The sequence below is a fragment of the Ictidomys tridecemlineatus genome, chromosome 8 (assembly GCF_052094955.1).
Source record: "Ictidomys tridecemlineatus isolate mIctTri1 chromosome 8, mIctTri1.hap1, whole genome shotgun sequence".
Taxonomy (NCBI): domain Eukaryota; kingdom Metazoa; phylum Chordata; class Mammalia; order Rodentia; family Sciuridae; genus Ictidomys; species Ictidomys tridecemlineatus.
The window spans coordinates 7,120,457-7,142,307 of NC_135484.1; the positions used below are offsets into that span (position 1 = coordinate 7,120,457).

The window sequence follows — 21,851 nt, forward strand, 5'->3', positions numbered from 1 at the left end:
GTCTTCACCACGGAGGGGCAAGGTGGTGGAGAGCTCTCTCCTCTCCCACTCCCGAGCCCCTGAGCTCACAGGAGCCAGCCAAGGGCTGTCTCTACATCTCGAGTTAGAAGTTGTGGAACAGTAGAGTCTCCCAGGCTGGGTGTCTGTTCTCTTTAATGTTATAGGAGCATCTGCTTCCCCTAAGTCCTCTTAAAATGTACACAATACAGGCAAATATATGTCAAATACACGCATTAATATACACAGGTACACAAATATTGGCACATTTAGACACACATAACTGCTTTTTATTTTGAATTAATAATAAATACACAAGAAGTCTCAAGCATAGTACCGAGAGCTCCCTGTACCCATGGTACTGCCTCCCCCAGAGGGAGTACCTCTCAGGACCATGTCATCATCCAAGCAGGAAATGGCCATTGTTCCATATGGTGAACTCCCCACAGACCTTCCTCAGACCTCACCAGCTTATACACACACTCCTTTGTTTTGTTTTGTTTTGGGTGCTAGGGATTGAACTCAGGGACATTCATCCGCGGAGCCACATTCCCAGCCCATTTTGTATTTTATTTAGAGACAGGGTCTCACTGAGTTGTTCAGTGCCTCACTGTTGTTGAGGCTGGCTTTGAACATGATCCTCCTGCCTCAGCCTCCTGAGCTGCTGGGAGTACAGGTGTGCACCACTGTGCCCGACGCCTTTGTTTTTCTTGAAAGATTTTAATGATTTCTACTTGTTGTTTCTCCTCCAAATACTTGCAATAATTTTGCTTTATTTTCGTGAGCTTGGAGGACAATGGATGGGAGTGGTGGGAAGGGACTTGTTTCTGTCTTTTCCACAGTGAGTCTGGACCTTGCAGCCGGAAGGACCCTGCTGTTCTCTGACTTAGCCAGGGCTACTAAGCCAACTAGAGATGGTTCTTTCTTCTCTGCTGATGTTGTTCTGAAGCGGGACAAGTCCGACGGAGATGGCCAATGAAGCTAGCTTATTTCCAAGATGGGCATCTAATTGTCGTCAAGCACAACTCAATTAAGAAAATGTCATCTTACTGAACATCGAAGGCCGGCTCAGAAAGGATCCTCCTGTGGTTACATTTTAACCACTGTGCTAACTGGGCAGCCTGCAATCTCCTTTCCTGAGGTGAGAGCCGATAAGCATCTTGTTGCATGGTCCCAGAGGCTAGTGAACCAAGACTAACAAACATGAGATAAAGGTCAGATAAAGAATAATGGCCACTTCCAAATTAATTTGCACACATTTCTTAGGTGATCTGCCCAATACAACAATACTGTAAAAGCAACCTACAAGTTGGCACCAAGGGCAGAGATGACCTTGCCAAGAACCCTTACCAAAAAGGGATGCTTTGCATGAGTCCTCAATAGATTAGTTAATTCTTTGCCGTTTTCATTTTGAAATGACACGTATTATTGGTCTTATTGGGACTCCTCAGAGGTGCTCCCAGTGAGAAAAGCAGCTGCCCTAGAATGACAACCCCAGAGGGCAGAGCCTGGAGCTGCAGGCAGGTGGCAAGGGCACGTGGAAAGGAGCTGACAGGTGCATGCCTCCGGCAACACAAGTGCACCTGCACGAGGCCATGTCACCTGGGGTGTCAGGACCAGGCTGCAGCTTCCACCTCAGGGGAGACCGAAGGGTAAATTCTCCAGGGAAGTTGACCCTTCATGTGCGTATGACTCTTCATGTGGGGAATTCCCACGGTGGTTCTGGGAGAGACCAGCTGGTTCTTTCCTTCCAAGAGAACTCGCCCAGTCTTGGTTGCAGGCCTCAGGCTGGGCAGAGACTGGTTCCAAGGAGACCGGTTCTTCTCCCATCTTATTTGAATGCCCTTGTCTGGCTACAAGTCCAGCAGCAGAATCTCCACAAAGCCTAGGTGCAGGTTCCTTTAGGGTAGAGAGTGGGGAAGAGCAGGGTCTGGGACTTGCCCTTCTTATAATTGTAACAGATTCTAACAGCATCCTGGACACAGTAGGAGGTCTGGGGTCCACCACGGACTGAACTCAGCACACACAAACCTCAGTATTTATGTAACCTAATAGCAGTCATGGAGATAGGTCTTTCTCCCTTAGTTTCTGCTAGTCTTTCAGTAAAGAAATGGTTTCTTTTGAATCCTTAGAGCCATGGGCAAAATCCCTCTAAGAGTACAAAGAGGGATTCTCAGGAACAAAGTAGAATATTCCATGGCATTATGCCTTCCTGGGCCTATGACACTAAATCAGGTGGGGCAACACTAGGTGGAAGTCTCGCACACCCACCCTAGGTGATAGCTGAGCAATCCATCCTCCTGCAGGCTCTGGTGGCACAAGCCTATCATCCTAGCTGCTGGGGAGGTGGAGGAGATGGCTGGAAAGTTAGAGGCCAGCCTGGGCAACTTAAGGAGACCCTGTTTCAAAATAAAATTTTAAATAAGAGTTTGGGATGTAACCCAGTGGTAGAGGGCTTGCCAACACGCATGAGGCCCCAGGGTCCATCCCCAGCACCGTGAACCAAACCTGCAACCTCCTTTGCTCTTCTCTTTACATGCGACTGAACTGGGGGGTGCTGTGATGGCCATGTGCTCTTTCATGAGGCTGGAATGTCACGTGGTGGAGAAGAATGCAGAGTCAGGGGCTGCCGGAGGGCCACCTGGTTGGCAAAGTAACATTTTCAGAATCAAGTGAAATCCCAAGGAAAGGGGGGCAAAAGGCACACCAATGTCACCCAAATCAAAGACACAGGCAACAGGGAAGGGAAGATGGTGCAGATACAGAATTTCTGAAGGCACCATTCCTGCCGTGCCTTCCCTAGGAGGAAGGGCTCAGATTAAAGTGGAACCAAACACTCGATGGAAGCATTAGATGTTAGTGGACTCTGTTTCCCTTCACTAAAGAACTACCTCAAACAGACCAACACTGTTGTCTAAAAGACATTTCACATGATTTCAAGGAAAAAAAAAAGTCTGCCTGCGACTGATTTCTCAAGCTGCCTTCATCTTGGTCCCTTTGGTAAACTGGGCCAGTAGGAGCCGGGGAATGAAGAAGGAGGGAGCCTCCAGTGCCTCCCTCTGGTTCTTCAGTGTTCTGCGAGAGCTTTGGTCTCCAGGCCTTCTGTAGAGGTTCCACTCAGACCCTCGGGCACCGCCTTGATCCTCTGCTGGTGAACATGGGGAGGAATTTCATCACCTGGAAAGAGGAGCCAATGCTGTTGGTCTTTTTTTTTTTTTTCATAGTTAAAATTAGAGAGTTCAGTTTATTTCTAAATATTTTCAAATACCAAAATTGGAGTTTTAAAGCGTGCTCCAGCTGGCCATTCTAACATTTAGCCAGGGAAAAGTACAGATTCAACAATTAAACTTGAGACTGACTCTTTCAGCAGAATTCCGCCACTCTTGCTTTATTTTATGAGGATGAGAAGATTTTGCACTGTAATTTGGGGGGATAGATTGATATTTTATAATGTAATTCATAGTTATGAAAAAGTGATAAAAGTTTAAGGAAGGAAAGAATGTCTGTTTAATCATCACCAAGCTGGGAGGTAGCTCAGTGGTGGAGCACTTGCCTAGCACTGCAAGGGTTTGGGATCCCCAGCAGTGCAAAAACAAAGTCCCCAAACTTGTAAATGTCATGTGATATATGTATGTATTGAAATATCATGTTACTTCATTAATATGTACACTTCTATATTTTTATGAATCAGTTTAAAAGTAAGTGTAAATAAATAAAATAACAATAGAAATGTATATTTATGGAAACACACGAATCCACTGGGAATAAAGACATTTTGATTTTAATAAAGCTTTTTTTTTTTTTTTTTTTTTTGGTACTAGGGATTGAACTCAGGGGCACTTGACCACTGAGCCACATCCCTAGCCTTATTTTGTATTTTATTCAGAGACAGGGTCTCACTGAGTTGCTTAGCGCCTCCCGTTGCTGAGGCTGGTTTGAACTTGAGATTCTCCTGTCTCAGCCTCCTGAGCCGCTGGGACTACAAGCGTGCACCATTGCACCCAACTTAATAAAACAGTTCCACTATGTCTTAATTTCAACTCGGGGTGGCAGGGCATGAAGGAATTAATGATATTGCCCTTGGTAATCTAAGGCCTAAATGGTTTGCATCTGCTTTCCCCAGCTGTCCAGTGTGCAGACTTGGGAAAGCTCAGTTCCCGCCTCTTGATTTTCGGACCCTGGTAACACTGCTTGCTGGGAGGGTGGGATGTGACGTGGGTAGGGACCTCTGTGCACTGTCTGGCTCATGGAAAGTACTCGCAAATGCAAGCTCCTTTTATGATTTCCCTTTCTTCCTCAAAGGAAAGGGGGTGAAAACAGAGGGAAGGAAAGGGAAAGATGTGGTCTGGGGAAAGGGGAGGAGAGAGGAAAAAGGAAGCGGCCAGGAGTCACCTGGGAGGGGAGAGTGGCTGGAATTCCCAGCATCTCTTGCAGGCTTCTCTCTCAAACATTTTGTAATAGCCATTATTTAAGGTGATGTTTGCCCCTTGGAGCGCAGTGGCAGGGCCTTGGAGAATAATTAACCTCATTTGACTATCTCAATCACGGATGCCTCTGCGCTCTTGTAAGCCAACGGCACCTAGGACTAAGACACACTGTCCCCCAGGGCACTGCTGGCCAGTCCCAACATGGACTGCAAGGAAATAGTCCTTCTGCTTCTCTTATTTCTGAAATCAGGTAAGATTTTCTTTGCAATTCTGTCATTACATATTCCTAGCAATGTATTAAAAAAATAGGTATAGTATGGCTTTATGTGTCACTCATTGAACTTGATTCATGACTTTTCCAGTTCAAAATCTAGGATCAAGGAATTCTTCAATATATTAATCTAATGTCTCTCTAAAGAATGTCAGAGTATGGGGAATGAATGGGCAAAGAAGGTAATGGGTCACTTTTCAAATCTAAATGACTGTGCCCAAATGATGTCGATTTTCATTGAAAAAATAGTGAATCTTTTTGCTGGTTCTCAGTTGAATTATCTTTTATCATTTTGGTTAACTTGTCATATTCCTATCACTTCCAAATGTAAGCAACAAAATTCCTCTTTGAGTATATTTTATTTTTTGTCTTTTGAGTATATATTTTCATATTTGACCTACCTGCATAGTGTGAAGTAGCATCTATTTGTTCTGGTTTGAAGAAAGATTTCCATAAGTATATGTTGGGCCTCTTAATGTCTGGAGAAGTCACATGCACAGGTTTTGAAATGATATATGTAAATACATCATATTAATTCAAAGTTTGGAGTAGTCCAATCACATTTTATACATACACACAAATGTGTGTGTGTGTGTGTGTGTGTGTGTGTGTGTGTGTGTGTTTTACTAATGAGAGCTTATTTAGCTAGAGTACCGATGGGGTAGCATACTTATCCCCTTTTCTAGATGATGGAATCCAGACTTAGGAAATCATGTTACTTGACCACTGTCCAAACTCCCAGATCAGAAAAGTAAAGAAACCTGGATGTAAACAAGAGCTTTCCAAGAAGGAAACCAGTGTCCTTCTCCCTTTTCCAAATGCACTGAGAACATTTTAAAAAACACACATTCTAAACGTGTCTGGTAGCTTGTTTTTTTAACAGCTTATTCAGATATAAATCTCATGCTATACAAGTCACCCATTTAAGGCATGCAATCCAGTGGTTTTTAGTATATTCAAAGTTGCTCAACCCTAAGCCCAGTAAAGTCTAGAATATCTTCGTTACTCAGAGAAATTCCATGCTCCCTAGCTATTGCCCTTAATCTGTAGCCCTTGGCAACCATTCTTCTACTTTCTATAGATTACATATTTGCTGTTTTAGACATTTTGTATGTGGAATCATACATTATGCTAGTAGTTCCTCCAATAAATAATGTATAGATACTTGACATTCAATCTATAAATCACCAGATACCACAGGTTGTGCTTTACAGAAAAATATATTTGAATTTAGTGGGATCCATTTGAAGAACTAGCAAGAAGATTGAGCAAAAAGATAGTTGTCAGAAATGTGTGTGGTGTGTGCACGCGCATGCGTGCATATACGAGCAGGTGTGAGCATTGTACTTCAGACCATGGAAGCAAGGGCTGGGAACACTGTGCACCCAGGGGGCTACACCCAAAGGTTAGAATGGATTTCTCTGCATCAGGATTGAAATGTCTCAACCGACTAGGATGGGAATGTCTTTAACAATCTCTGTTTGAAAGTATTTGCTCTTATTCTCTGTGGTGACTTTCATCTTTCCGGTGCCCGCCATGACTGGGAGAAAACGGCATTTGCTTTTATAGCTGTAGTCAGTGAGGGGTGGATGAACATTTGCACTTCACAAACTGCTAAGTAGTTTTTAAACACCACAAGAATGTGTGTGTGCACATACACGGCACATACCCCACAGTGACGAAGGGTCTCGTGTCATCATAAAATGCGTTGCTTTGATAGCAAATACATCTGCATTGAGCTTGTGGTACAAAAATATTTTTCCTACCAAGATTTGTTTAATCTTTCTTTGTCAAAAATTGTGTTAAACCTCATTGTTATGTGAAGCCTGAAGGAGAATAAGAAAGAGAGAAAGGGAAAAAAGAAAGATTCTGGGGAAAAAAATTTGATATGAAAATATTTGACTCCTTTGAGATGATCCTTTGGCACATCAGTGCCTAAGGTGGATCTCAGCGGCTGCACGCTGTGAAACATCACAAGGCGACATCATTAACGCTGACTTAAAGGATGATTCAAAAGGAAAAATTCTCCTTGTTAATTATCATTGTTAAATACATTCCCCAAGAACCTTGTTAAATACATTCCCCAAGAACTCTTCCCAAAAGTTAACTTAACTCTTGGAGGATATTCTTTACAGATTTAATGTGTTTTTTTCAAAACACTTCATCAAAGTCCAACTCTTCTTGAAAATGAGAACTCAAATTGAGAGAAATGTGAGGTGAAGAAACGGATATGGGCCCCAACTGTCTATTTCTCCATGACCTCACACATTTACCAAGTGCTCGGAAAGTTTAAAATGCATCCACCCACTTCCCATTCAACAGTCCATCTTACCAATTTGGCATCTTAAATCGACGAAGGAAAAGCAGCAGAGGAGGTAGAGAGAGGGTGGACTTTGGAAGGTGACTCTGTGTTAACCTATTGTCATCTGCAGTACTACTTCCTATCCTGGCCACTCTTTAACCCACTCAGGCTGGCTCTGGTCCCACCACTCCCCTCAAGTGGCCAAGGTGGCCATGTTGCCTACACACACGGAAAATCTTCTATTATAATTCCATTAAGCTCCTTTTGGCCTCGCCCCTGGGAACGTCACCAGCATTTATATGAAAGGATGGGAGCTGGGTTCTGCAGGCTTAGATTAGAGCTGCCACAGCCAGACCAGGTGTAGCGGGCAGCCTCGGAACAGGGGCCATTAGGCAGCCTGTGGGAACAAGACTGAAGGTCCCTTGGCCATGCTCTGAGCTGGGGGTTCATCTCATAGAACATCTAAGGCCAGTATTATCCCAGGTTCTGCTTTTTAAAATAATTTCCTCTAAAATGTCAGCTATCATCATCATCAAAAAAATCCTTTATTATTAGAAAGTATGTATTGTTATAAATCAAAGAATGGCCTCCACTTATACCCAGGGATGGACAAACCCACGTTAGTTTTGGCAACGCAGTCGCCATTGATGGTGTCTTCCTGGCTTATCATCACATGACAATCAACAGCAAACAGGTAAAATTCATTCTCATTTAAAGTTCCTTGTCCATCAGGGTGGCGATAGTGTCTGTTGCGTGGTTCTGATCCGGCCGTCTAGGTGTTCCGTTAATGTATTACAGCGTTACCGGAACTGTTTTCCTGACTGAGCATTTTTATTCACGACACTGGCTTCGGCTTCCAAGAACATACCGAGTTTTATTTGGCGGTTATCAAGCAAACAGATGAGAAGCCATGGCAATCATGCAGTGGGGTCAGCCATTGATCAGCTGTTCCACTTTGATCGTCCACTTGTAGGTCAAGGAAGCTCCCTGGATGGCTACGTCAATACCCAAGGGGCTTCACTGTTCGGTGTCCCCAAGAAGCACCTAGGAGCACAGAGCATAGAGGAGTGTGCGGCGAGATGCGAGGAGGAAACAGAGTTTATCTGCAGGTATTTTCACTGTCATTGCACCTGTGCGGGAACCTTGCTGTTTGAGACACTTGTTTTGATGGCAAGAAGTTTAGCTGTGGATTTATTAACAAAACTGCAATTTAAGAGGAAAAGGGAATTTATGGGCCTGGAGTTTGGAATCCATTTGCTCACAGTATCTGAAGCCATGACCACGTCTTGTTAAGGTTTATTAGTTCCCCCTTTAGAAAAGTGCTCCCAAAGAAAGGTACCTGTGTTTACACATGACATCACCAGGAGCAGCTACCGTTCCAAGTTCCATTTTTTTAACTCACCATCAGCAAATATTTATTGACGATCATGTGGATCAAAGTGTCCTATATGGAGCTGGAGGAGGAAACAAGTACAGACACTAGGTCCAGTGCCTGCCTTTTTGTATTTATGGTGCAAAGAAATCAGAAATAATGTTTTAAAAAAAAAATAAACAGCCAGCCCTAAGTATTGCTAAGGGCATAATTGATGCATGTGCTACAATTATGTGCTACAATTAGAGGTTCAGAGGAAAGAATGACCCCTGTTTGAGACAGGTAGAGAAGGCCTCAGGGAGCAGGAGGCAGCTGAGCTGGGCTTGGAGGGTGGCTGAAGTCTTAAGCTCCAAGACAGGGAGGATTCCCAGTGCAGGAGAGGTGCATCCTGAGTATACAAGAGGGACCAGGAGGGGCCAAGCGCATCAAAGCCGAGACTTCTCACAGGTGTTGGGCCAGAACAGGGAGCTCTGCATGGCCTTGAATGCCAGGCTGAGCAACCTTGACAGGACCATGTGATTGGGGAAGGGAAGTGGGAGGCTTCCTTAGCCAGCTGTCTGTTTCTATAACAAATTACCCAAGACTGGGTAATTAATAAAGGGAAAAAAATTATTAAGTGAACAGTTCTGGAGGCTGGATGTTCAAGACCTTGTGGTTATTTCCACCTGAGCCACAGCATGGTGGGAAATCAGAAGCCAAGTGGGAGCCAAAGCAAGAACAGAGAGAGAGGTGTTGCATTTCATAGCAACTTACACAGGCAGTCACAGGGCATCCCAGGAGGCAAGAGCCAAGAGCATGCCTGAAGTCCTCCCACTACGAAAGGCTCCGCGCTCCTAAAAGGCATATGATGACTGCTCAAGTGTCTTACTTATGAATAAACGGAGATGTTCTAGTATTCCCAGAATCAAGGAGATTTTTCCAGTATTCCCTCCTCCTCCTCCACAGGTCATTCCAGTATCACAGCAAAGAGCAGCAGTGTGTGATCATGGCTGAGAACAGCAAGTCCTCCCCCGTCATCAGGATGAGAGACGTCGTTTTATTTGAGAAGAAAAGTGGGTACTTTCCCCTTCCCCTCTCTCCTCCCCTTTCATGTCCTTCATTGATGAGCCAGAGTGGAGAAACTGAATTCCGAGTTAGGACAGGATTCCGTCCCTGAACAGCTCTGTCAACTTGAACATGAGACTTCACCTCTTTGGTTTCATTTTTCTTATGAAAAAAATGAAAGGATTAGATTTACAAATTCACTTCTATCTCTGTGGCCATAAAAATAAATTCAGAATCTTTTTTAAAAATTTTATTTATAAAGAGAGACGGGGAGTTAAAAGTTCCTCATGACCTTGGCCACTAGTTCTGCAGGGAGACTGTGGTCCTTGGGCTCCAGCTTCTGATGACAGCCTGGGACAATGGAAATATGAGAGGCTTTCAATCTTGATAACATTTGGCTCTGGACAAAAATGCTCATTAAATTTTTTTTCCACTTTTTTTTGGGTCATGGTCTATATTTTCTTCAGGCTCAAAATTGTCTTTTGAAAGTGTGCAAAAATCGCAGTTCCTTTTAAAATGCAGTTCAACAGTCCCATAGTTTAGTAGGAGAGGTGGCCTGGATTCTGGGGGAAATTGCACATCTTTTTAGGGATGCAAAAGTGCCATTCTTTGTAGCACTTATATATGAAGATTTAAATGAAAGATGACACTTAATAACTATCTCCTGTACTGTGGTGCTGGCCAGGCACCGCCATTAGTTACAATTCAGCTCTCCAAATATTCTGTAACACAGATACTAAAGAATATAAGATATATCATATTTCTTGTGTTCTTGACAGTGACTTGAAACATTGTTTCTAGTCTCACCACAAACCATAAGATTTTTAAAAGTATTCCTCTAGGCTAGGGTTATTGCTTTATCTCTTCAGTTTCTAGATTTGCTTGGTTGCAGCCTCTTGACTCTCTTCCTTACTCTGTCTTTAATTCTTGAGATCAGATTATTAACCCTGATCCTTATCTGTGATAGTTATTAGTTCTTACAAATAGCGAGTAAAGGATGAGATAAACAGGATCACCTACTATCCATCAGATTAAAAAGAAGTGGGGGTGGCAGTTCTCCCCACAAAATGTTAAAATTTAAATATGTCATTTGTAAATTGTTAACCAGAAGGAACCTGGGGTGCCTGTCAGGTTTGGTCTGAAGTCTGAAGTTTGAAGGCTTGGTTTGCTTGTTTTCAAGAGAGCAAAAGGTTATACAAACTCTGGTGAGGACATACAAACAAGAACGAGGCGAAAAGTCAAAAGTCAGTCATTTTTGATCCTTGTTTCTTTACTGTGGAATATGGATCCGCTGCTAACCTACCATCCAGGGGTTCTGCTGGGGACAATCCATGTTAGATCCCTGCCACTTGCCGCCATCTCCAGGCCCACCCTCAGAGCCAAGCCCCTGTCATGTCTGGCCAGGTCACTGTAGTCACTGGTTCTCCTTCTTGTAGCTGCACAAGTGATCTTTTAGAAAGGCACCTTTTCTCCCTTAAACCCTTCCTAGGGCACTTAGCACAAACCCTGGACTGTTCCAGAATGCAGCAGTCCTTGCACTAGGCAAGCCCATGTTACACAAGGACTGCTGCTTATTTCTGTCATTCAAAACGTGAAGTCGTCACCACTCCTGCCCCTGGACCTTGTCACCTCCATCCGGTTAGTGTAACTGCACAGGAGAGCTGGGCAATATAAACAAATGACACTTGGGACCTAAGACCCACCTCATGGTGACGGAGGTGGGTGGCACACTAGAAAGGGGACCATCCTGCCACTGTGGGCCACAGGTGGGTCTCAGGCTATTTCAAAGACAGGATGAAACCCATTGATTAACTGGTGAGCTGAGTAAGCGCAGGTTGGTTGAGAATATTTGCTGTGAACATTTAAATTAGACACATTTCCAGAACCCCTGTTTGGCATTTTTTAAAATTACCAGGAACCTGAAAAAATAGAAGTGGATCGGATCTCTTTTGGCCTCTGAAAAGCCTGCCCCCACCTGCCATCTAAAAAGCCCCTCCTTGTTCTTCAGTTCTGACTCACCCCGCAGTTTATTTTCTCTGTAGTGCCTCTCATTGTGAAGTTAGCTCATTTCAAAAGGCCCAGTGGTTCCTTTCCCTTCCAACTCCACTGGAGTGTGAGCCCCTGGGGGCAGAGCTTCGCCTGTTCTGTATTTATTGTATGTGTTCCAGCCCCATCATGGTGCCCGGTACATGCAGGGGCTCAGGACAGAGCTTTCAAATGAAGGAATCTAAGTAGGAGAAGCATCAGCTTATGGTGCCCTTCCTGGTGCATGTGACTTTGTTCAGCAGGAAGCGGCTCTGCGTTGGGAGCGGATTCTCTGGTTGGGATGGTGTGTGCACACCTTGCTCCTGGGGTTTCTTGCTTGGCTTTTGACCACAGTGTGGACATATTTCAGTCTACCTTTCAGAGTGCAAGACTGGGAATGGGAAGACCTACAGAGGGACAGTGTCCAAGACAAAGAGTGGCACTGTCTGTCAAAGGTGGAGTGCCAACTACCCCCACAAGCCAAAGTAAGTCTTTCTCCTTTGCCTTTGTGTTTACCCTCGGTGCTCAGATAATCCCAGCACTTCTAACTCAAACCAGAGTATGTGGGCGAGCAGAGAGAGCCTCTGGGATGTAGATACAGGACAGTTCAATTACTTATAGCACAAAAGCCAAAGTGGTTGCTTTCTGTTTACTCCTGTTATTTTTTGGGATAACTAAAACACAGAAGGAAGCCCAGTCAAAAGAAGATCAGAACTATGAACTTGAGGCTGAAGCTGAGAAAAAAGGCAAATACAGGGATGGTCAGGACTGGATGTGTCAATCAAACACGCTGAGCTAGAACTCACACCACGGCCCCCCTCAACATGGTGGAGCCAACAGTTCAGAAGACACAAGAATGAAATGCAAACCTTGCAACATGCCTACTATTTGATGTCACTCTGCTTGCAATTTTCCCAGTTTGGTGTCAGGTGGCATTACGTTTTCTGCCACGAAGCTTATCAAAAAGGAAGTTAGTATCTACGACCCTGCCTCTCACCCCAAAAGAAGGACCCGTGGAGATGGGCAGATGGCATGTTCCCATTAGATAAAGTAAAAAATTCAACCCGATGTCCAGATCATAGGCTGCCAGGTAGATTACCCCATCATCTCGCTGAGGCCCGGAGAGGGTGGGGATTACCTGAAACAGGGCCCCCAAAGAACCTGAATCAGAAACTGCCTTTTTGGACTCCAAGTTCTTGTGCTTTTTATCTAATTTCTTATCTCTACACAGCAACTCCTCTGTAGCAGAAAATGAGCCTAACCCCTTCTCCCAGCCCCGTCCAAACACAACTCAGCCGTTGGAATCAGACTTGAGAGTCTTGACCTGCTCCCGGGTCGTTAGGACCTAGGCAGGATCTGTTTTGCTTCACGTGGACGTTGCCTATGAGGCAGGGGTAACCACTCCTGGTGGGTTTTTTGTTAAGTGTAAGTGAGAGAATGTATAGAAAGATTCTAGTGTAATCCTGGGTGCCAAGTTCTCAGGGACAGAATGGTGTCCGCCTTTGTGATATTTTTTGGAGGGAAGGGCCACTGTTGAAAGCAGGTTTTTAAAATGAACGGAGGCCTCTGTCTTCCTCCTGGCTGAGGTAGAAATCCAGCCTGCCTCTAAGACTCGGCTCTGCCTCTAAGACTGGGCCGTCAGTGTGAGCCGTACAGCCTGAGCCACTGTACCCGGAACAGTGTCAACTGAGATATGCAAATGGACAGCTCAGGGGCGACAGTTGCGGGCCACAGTGCATTGGGATAACAGGTGCTCAGGCCCGAGTGGGGACACACACAGCATCCTGCCGACTTGCCCTCCACAGGCTGCCTCTCTGAATATCAGCCACGTGCTCCTTTTCTGTCCTCCACAGCTTTTTCCCTGAGAAGTTCCCCAGAGAGGGCCTGGAGGAGAACTACTGTCGCAACCCAGACAACGACGAGAAGGGGCCTTGGTGTTACACTATGGACCCAGAGAAGAGATTCGAGTACTGCAACATTCCCGAATGTGAAGGTTAGAAATGGCGCTAGGAAATGCCTGCTCTTCACCGGCCAAGTAATTTGCTGTGGAGCCACTTCCCACGGGGTATTAATAACAATCAATCAGTGCTGCAATTAGTCATGCATTCACCTGTCGGGAAGGAGCACAACCCCCGTGTTGACATGGATTCTTTCTATTCAGATGCTACTTCGACATGCACAAATTTAAAACTAGTTGTAAATTCTGTAAGTCTTATGCTTAAAACTCTTAACACAGTATAACACTCCAAGCAGATTCCCAATTAAATACTAAATTAAAACCACAAAATCAATGACATTCACGTAAGCAATATTAATTTAACATGAGAGATTTTACAGTTTTGTTGAAGCTAAGCAATGAACCAGTTTGGGGGTCAACAATCCCTTATTTTAGTGAGCCAATCTATTTAAGTGTGCTTCAAAGGTCAATGATAATACATGGAAACAGACTGGAAAAAATTTTATTTCGTGTTTCCAGGTGTATATATTGGAGGGAGGGAAATAGAGCCAACTAGGATTCATACAACCATGCAGATATTGTATCATGTGACACCTCAGCTCATTTCCTTTATTGATTTGATCCATGGGGAACCTTTATTTGGACACTATATCATCGGTCATTTGAATTTTAGTACAACAAATGCATGATTTTTATGTCAAGTCTGCATCTATTTTATGACCCTTAAAAGTCACAGTTGTATATTACTCTGCCCCACCATGTAAATAATTCAATATTTCCAAATATTCAATAATTCCAAATTAAAGACTCAGTTTTAAAATAAGTTAGAAAGCAAAAACAAAAAACAAAAAACCCCAGCCCAGTCATGCTTCTCGACAATATGAAAAGAGAATGCTGCTCTACAGCGAGGTCATAGGCACAGGCTCCAGCAAGAAACCCTAACAGATGTGGTTCCAATGTATTTGGCAGATCTGAATAATTTCATAGAGTTTCTAAAGATCATTATTGAGACGAAGATGCCCAATATTTAAAAGTGTCATGCAACCAGGTGCAGCGGGGCATCCGGTCAGTCTCGCTGCTCCTGAGGCTGTGCAGGAGCTGGTGAGGGTGAGACCAGGCTAGGCGACTCAGTTGAGATCCTGTCTCAAAAAAAGAAAGGAAACAAAATCGTGGTAGAGAGCTTACAGACTGCTGGGACTATGGGCACCCTCCCCTCCCTGCCTGGGATCTGGGCCTCTCAGTGCAAGGACAAGGCATTCATGAGCTTCTAAATTGGGTCATGACGATTAGTTGAGGTGGCATTGACCAAAATAGCCTAAATAAACCATTTGAAGAAGAGAATGACATTTTGGATTGTATTAGAACATTCTGAGTCTTGAGCCAATGTTGTTTCCTAGTGATTCTTGGAAACCATGTGGGAGCATGGCCAGTCCCATAGGGGACATTTCTAGTGGGATTCTAGTTCTTCTGTCTATTTTGCTCCATTTCAGTTTCTTTTTTTTTTGTTTGTTTGTTTCTTCCCTCCTTCCCCATGCTGCTCAGAGGAATGCATGCACTGCAGCGGAGAACATTACGAGGGCAAAATTTCCAAGACCATGTCTGGAATTGAATGCCAGGCCTGGGACTCACAGACTCCACACGCTCACGGATACATCCCTTCCAAGTAAGTCCCACTGATGAAGACTCTGCAGTCTTTGTAGTTACTTGGATGTCTCTGCCTGTCTCTGGATGGTTGTGGATTCAGAGCTGGCATCCTGCCATTCTTCTTATCTTTAGTTGTTAGAAATGCAGAATCTCAGACCCTCTGAATCAAATTTGTATTATAACCAGATTTGCTGCTGATTCGTACATACATTAAAATTTGAGAAGTACAGATACATCTGTACTTCTTGTGTGTTTCCCAAGTATTTCCCTCTTCTCTTTCTTCTTCCTTTTCCTTCACTTTATACCAGCAAGATTCCTCACCGAGGGTCTGTGAGTATACCTCAGGAGTCTTGTGAATCCCCTGATATCTTGTGTGTATTTATCTTGGTGCATTTTGGGGAGCAAGAATTCACAGCTTCCACCAAATTCTCAAAGGCAACTATGAATTTTAAATGTGAATGGGAGTCCCTGATCCAGAAACTAATGATGATCTCAGGAGTAAGGTTCTGTGAGGATTCTATTTCACACTAATTACCCTGGAAAACACCTCCCCGCTGTAGGTAGCTGATCCAGTCTCTGTCCTTAAGATCGGAATATGTCAACTTACTGGCTGTACCAGATCACTATCTCTAGGTAGTGACCAATTTGTGTTTTAAACATTGCTATTATTTGTAGCAGAGTAACCAGCATTTGCTTACATCAATTTTTCCAGATGGCCAAATTGATAAGGTTACTGATCTTGTTCAGTGGTTTTTAACTGTGTAAATCATTAGAAAAATAATACCTGTAATGCCCAGCTAATGTTTCTTCCTAGATTACCATCTTATCAAGTGGAGCCTTTGTTCATTTACCTCTTGGGTGCCTGACTGTGCCTTGCACACTTTAGGTGCTACATACCTGCTCACCTTCGAAGATTCTCATCCATGAATGCAGATGTTCAGTGCACTTAGAATGCTTTTTGTCCATTCAGATTTCCAAACAAGAACTTGAAGATGAACTACTGTCGAAACCCTGATGGGGAGCCCCGCCCGTGGTGTTTTACCACCGACCCCAACAAACGCTGGGAGCTCTGTAACATTCCCCGTTGCAGTAAGTGTGACTCATGTCCCATGCTCCAGGGTTCTGACCGGATCTGCTCTTAGAATCCAGAGGGAACGTGTGTGGGTTCCTGACTGCAGGGTCTAAGAAGTGACCTGCAAGTCGTATGCCATACTATTGCTCTGTGTCTTATTGATCTTTTAAGACCATGTATTGGCTCCTGTAGGTAGTTGATGAGACATCCTTTATCATGTTGTCCGTTTTCCCCTATCAGAGACTTGTGCCTCTTGCGAGAATGTTTAGAGGTAGGCTCTTGGGGGCAGCTATGGTGTCCCCCTTCCCTGCGCTAAAGGGAGACCAGAGGCATGCTCTGTTTTGTGGGATACATTATCAGGCAGAGTTCCTCTAACTGAGGCTTTGTCATCAAGGGGGTGACTCTGGGTACCCAGTTTTTAGCATGCCCAACAGGGCACCGTGGCAAAGGGGCTCAGGAGGAGAAGATGAAGTGGAAGACCTAGTAGACGGAAAAGAGGATTCACAACAAGAGCTGAACGTTTAGTCAGAGACCGTCACTGATGGTTGGAAAGGACCCAGCCAGGGCCAGCTTCCCTCCTCTGCTCTGACAGGGGTCCTCTGGGGTGCGGGGGCTCCTTGAGTGTTCTCCCTCTGCATGAGAATCAGGTTCCTCTTGATTGTTTTTCCATCAAGAATGTCTTGATTTCTGGTGCACATAACTTTCCTTGAAGGCATTTTTTGCCTTCCTTCCCGTCGACTCTGTCTCCGTTGTGTCTTTTATGGAATATCAGGCTGCTTCCCTCAGTGATCACAAAGTCTTCACAGGAGAACGTGGGTCATTGGCACATGTAGGGACTTCAGGTGGGAGGGCACACTCGCTGACTTTTACCATGTGTGGTGAAAGAGAGAAGCATCTGCCCCCAGGGCTGATCCTGCAGAAGCTCCTCATGAATGGTCTCACAGACATAGATGCTTCTAGAAGGACTTCTGGGAATGCTAAGCAGTTTTTAAACGCCAAGTTCCAAGACCGAGGTTGGCAGAAGAGGCTGAGTGCCCTGCAGCTCCCTCCAGCGACACCCATCTGAGCATTCTTTACCTGAAAAATATTCATCGTAGTTTATTTTCTCCATTCAAGCAACACCCCCGCCCTCTTCTGGCCCAACCTACCAGTGTCTGAAGGGAAGAGGTGAAGACTACCGCGGGAAGGTGGCCGTGACCGCATCCGGGCACACCTGTCAGCGCTGGAGCGAGCAGACCCCTCACCAGCACAACAGGACTCCAGAAAACTTTCCCTGCAAGTATGTCCCCTGATGCCCTTCCCTTTAGCTCTGCCTTCACTTCAGTTACTAGAGGAATGCAGGATGAAAGTACTCAGGAATGAAAACGGATCAGGCTGTGCAGGGGAAGTGAAATTCAGCAACTGTCTTTTTCCTATGAGAATTTTTCTCCAAGTGTGGTCCCCAGACCAGCAGCCTCAGCATTATCAGGAATTTGCTAAAAGTGCAAATTCTTGGGACTTACTCCAGACCTAGTAAATCAGAAACTCTGGGAGTGGGGCCCAGCCATGCGTTTGTATTTTACTTGTTCATAAAAAATCAAGAAATGTACTTCAACTGTTTACCCAAAAGAAGCGTCTATGGCTGGCTTCTGTGGAATCCCGTGGAATCCTGCTCTGCTCAAGCTTCTTTTGGGCACCTGTTATTCCATGTGTGTGATCCCACAGCTTTAGATGCATCCGTATCCAAAATCAGCATCAACAGGCGTGTGTGCACCTTATTTATTTACACTTTTTGAAGAGCCAAACTCCTCTTTCAGAGGTTTGGATGAGAACTACTGTCGGAATCCGGATGGAGAGACCACCCCCTGGTGCTACACAACCAACAGCGATGTGAGGTGGGAATACTGTACCATACCATCCTGTGGGAATTCTCCGACCTCCACGGACCCTCTGGATGTCCCAGGTAAGAGGCTTTATAGAGCCCAAGGATGCTCCATGTGTCTGCACCCCGCATCTGCACCCACTGAGTCGGAACACAGTGGCTTTGTTTCCCTCAATCCTGCTGTGGTCAGGGAACATGCTCTGTGATTTCAGTTACAATATTTTAAATCGGTTGAAGTTTGTTTTATGGTTCAAAACATAATCATTTTCCAAGTGTTCTTGGATGTGACTTTGTTGTTGGGTAGAGTTTCTCTAAAGGCCAATTAGATAAAACTGACTGATAACTGTTGTCCTGTGTTCCGACTGATTTCCTGTCACCTACCTTGATCACTGAGGGATGAATGGTGACAGGTCCAACCTTACTGTAGATGTGTCAGTTTTCCCTTTCGGTTCTAACTCTGTTTGCTTTATTTGTTTAGAAACTCTGTTGTTAGTCACATACACGTTTAAGACACTTGAGTCTTCTTGATGAGATGACCCCTTTGTTATGATGTTAGGTTTGTCTTCATCTCAGAAAATATTCCTGTCCTGAAGTCTGTTTTGGCTGTTATGAAAACAGCCATTGAATATGTTTTTACTAGTGTTTGTGTATCTTTTTTAGCTTGTTTTTTAAAAAAAATTTAGTTGTAGTTAGACACAATACCTTTATTTTATTTATTTTTATGTGGTGCTGAGAGTCGAACCCAGGACCTTGCATGTACTAGGCGAGTGCTCTACCATTGAGCCACAACCCCAGCCCACATTTTTAGCTTTTTAATGGAGATGTTTAGATCATTTTTATTAATGTAATTGTTAAAATGGTTGGATTTAAATCTACCATCAAGTCAATTGTTCCTCTTTGTTCTATTTGGACTTTGTTTCTTTTTGCATCTTTTCCCCCCTTCATGTGGAATGACTATTTTATGATTACCTTTTATCTCCACTATTTACTTATTAGTTAAATCAATTCTTAATGATTTTGGCATTTTCCTTAATGTGTACAACATACATCTTTAACTTATTATGTTCCACCTTCAAACAACATTATCTTTGTTGATACATAAGAACCTTAAAAAATTGTACTTCTACTTCCTCTCTCAGGAATGTTGAGCTAGTGGAGAGAATGTCTGGTAAAGAGAACGGACTTCTATGTTACAATCTCACATTACATCGGTGCTATTTTTTTTGGATTTTACCAATGATCAGTGTGCTTTATTTACAGTCATACTTCTTGTCTGTTTGTTCTACTTTTTCTGTTTTTCATCTAATTCTTTTTTCCTTTGTACATCCGTTTGGAAAACTTCTTGTAATTCATTTTCAACTTCATTGTTTCTTTAGTTGTGTCTTGCCTGCTGATCAGCGCTTTGAAGGAATTCTTCACCTCTTAAGTCACAATTTCTGTTCCGCTCATTTCCATTTTACTTTTTCCTTGTTTCCTCCTCCTTGCTGAAGTTCTCCATCTATCCATGCACACTGCCTACCTTTATCAGAAAATCCTTTAACATATTGATCATGGTTCTTTCACAATTCCAGTCTGATAGTTTCCAGATGTGGTCATCTCTGAGAGGCAGTGGACCTAGAGCCTTGGGTGAGGCCCATTGCCTGCCCCAACCCCTAGAAGCTCGAGGCTTTGGCTAGTATGAGCACAGGGTCTGGAGAAACACGTGAGTCTCCTGTCTGCCCACCACTGACAGTCACCCCTGCTGTCTGCACCACTGAAAGCATTTCCCTCTGGGGTCCTGCTCTACTGTTCTCATGAGAACCCAGTAGAGATCCACAAAGAAGAGCTTGCACAGGATTGCAGTTTCCAGCTATAAATACTCTAAAGCCCCCCCCCCCACTTCTGAGTTTTAAGTAAAATATTCCAAGAAAAGTAGGTCATAAGTTCTAGAATGCTATGAATTTATTGTGTGTGTGTGTGTGTGTGTGTGTTTGCTTGTCCACATGCCTGCTCATATGGACAAGAGAACAGTGCACTTTCATGTCACAAAGGGCTTTACCTGTCTCTTGGTCGTTATTCATCGTGATTTCTTCTTTTTCAGCTTTAGCACCACCTGAGCAAACCCCTGTGGTCCAGGATTGCTACCAGGGCAATGGACAGAGTTATCGAGGCACATCGTCCACCACTATCACAGGAAAGAAATGTCAGTCCTGGTCATCAATGACGCCACACGCGCATGAGAAGACCCCGGAAAAATTCCCAAATGCGTAGGTCCTTGATTTTAAACCACACATGGAGCAATCGCCAACTTGATTTTCTATTAGACGACCTGTGCTGTAAGCTGACTTCTTAGGACCAAATCTGCAGGTCAGAATGGGAGGCAAATCATCCAGGACACTTGCTTTAGAGCAAAAGGTCTGGGAGAGGTTATAGGCTGACTGTCTTTCTTGAGTAATTTTGTGAGGCAGCGGGTTATGTGGAGTAATTTTGCGAGGCAGTGGGTTATGTGGAGGTGGTGAGCTCACACCAGTGGAAAGCTCAGGAGAAAAAATCACCAAAATCTCAGAAATAGCACCATGGCCCAGCACCTGCTAACATCAGTGCAGTCTTTTAGCTCTGGAATTTTATCATTCCAAACTCGAACCAATGAAGTGAAGTTTGTGTCTGCCACTGTGTCTTGGGTCACAAGTCAAATTCTGTATTTAAATCCACACCTAGATCTAATCTTACCTGCATAGGCACCTTGGGTCCTGGGCACGAGTGGTCTAAAGGGCTGGGGTTTGTCAGAAGAGCAGAGGCAGGAAGGCAGATGAGAGTCAGGAAGCACACAGATGCTGAAAGTAAAGTGGGCAGGCAGATGGACACAAGGCTAGGCTGACCAGGGCAATCTTTCTAGCACAGTGGCCTTAACCTATATGCAAAAAGCTGTTTTCTCTTGGTGGATGATAAGCACAAGACTGAGATCTTTTAGAATGAAAGATTGACCCGATTCCCTGTCTTTCCTCTTGGAGGCAGTTCCTGCCCTGAATGTTAGGAGATGGAGCCGAAGCAGACCATAGACTGAACTAAGGAGAGAGGCCAGAGTTTGTCATTACTGAGGCAGCTAGGATTTTCCTGTTGTGTGACCTTGAGAAAGACCCTGGGGAGAGGAGTTCCAGCAACATGCACAGAGGTCTCCTCAAGTCTCTGGCTAAACACAAGGCCACACATGCACAGGGAGAGAGTCTACAAAGAAAGGTGTACAAAGAACAGTAACTGGGGAAAGAACAACGGCCGTATGTGGTATAAGCAGAGAATCCCTCGTGCTGGGATAGACTTACACTGAGCCACACCATAAAGATATTAAATGTAAAAGGATTAAACATCTCACTTAAAAGGCATAGATTGCCACGTTGAATGAAAGCCAAAGCCCCGTTATGTTTTCCTTACAATAGTGGGTCTTTAAATATAAGAACATTGGTTAAAAACTAAAGTAGGTGAAATAACATACCAGGAAAACATGAATCAAAAAACAGCTGGAGTGGTTTTGTCAACATTAGATACGTAGCTTTCAAGGCATGAATTAATACCAGAAATATAAAGGACATTTCCCTAAGAAAAAAAGTGTTCATTCATCAAGACTTAAGATTTACCACTGCTATGTGTGGTATCCTGGTACAGAGCTTCAGGGACATGATGACCCAACAGGGGGAGAAGCAGGCAAGCCCACAAGTAGAGGTGGACGTTTCCTTGCTTCTCTATAGGATGGTTTTAAATCCCCCACAAACAAAATATAGAACAAGGGAAAAAATCAGAAAGGATATAGAAATTTCAAAGTAAAACAACCTCTTTAGCCCTAAGGTGAACTACAGATTTGTGTTTGAGTGTGCACATAGCGCTCACCAACAAGCCCCACGTGCT

At 44.1% G+C, this 21,851-nt stretch overlaps 1 protein-coding gene and 2 long non-coding RNA genes across 4 annotated transcripts in view; 1 reads left to right on the forward strand and 2 right to left on the reverse strand.

Moving 5' to 3' along the window:
* Window positions 1-265: 265 nt before the first annotated feature.
* On the reverse strand, window positions 266-7,111 carry LOC144365962 (uncharacterized). Its single transcript, XR_013424702.1, has 2 exons — window positions 7,028-7,111; window positions 266-3,174 (listed from the first exon to the last, which is right to left on the reverse strand). It is a non-coding gene; the product is annotated as an uncharacterized LOC144365962 (long non-coding RNA).
* Window positions 4,519-21,851, forward strand: part of Plg (plasminogen) — a 33,432-nt gene continuing 16,099 nt past the window's right edge. For both annotated transcript variants that reach the window (XM_078018794.1, XM_005321426.5), the window contains exons 1-10: window positions 4,519-4,674; window positions 7,971-8,106; window positions 9,315-9,421; window positions 11,809-11,923; window positions 13,292-13,431; window positions 14,938-15,058; window positions 16,010-16,128; window positions 17,228-17,390; window positions 17,908-18,053; window positions 20,053-20,218. In XM_078018794.1, coding sequence (XP_077874920.1) covers window positions 4,626-4,674; window positions 7,971-8,106; window positions 9,315-9,421; window positions 11,809-11,923; window positions 13,292-13,431; window positions 14,938-15,058; window positions 16,010-16,128; window positions 17,228-17,390; window positions 17,908-18,053; window positions 20,053-20,218 — 1,262 coding nt within the window. In that variant the 5' untranslated portion in view covers window positions 4,519-4,625. The remainder of the gene's footprint in view (window positions 4,675-7,970; window positions 8,107-9,314; window positions 9,422-11,808; window positions 11,924-13,291; window positions 13,432-14,937; window positions 15,059-16,009; window positions 16,129-17,227; window positions 17,391-17,907; window positions 18,054-20,052; window positions 20,219-21,851) is intronic.
* Window positions 13,880-17,300, reverse strand: LOC144365964 (uncharacterized). Its single transcript, XR_013424704.1, has 2 exons — window positions 15,937-17,300; window positions 13,880-14,534 (listed from the first exon to the last, which is right to left on the reverse strand). It is a non-coding gene; the product is annotated as an uncharacterized LOC144365964 (long non-coding RNA).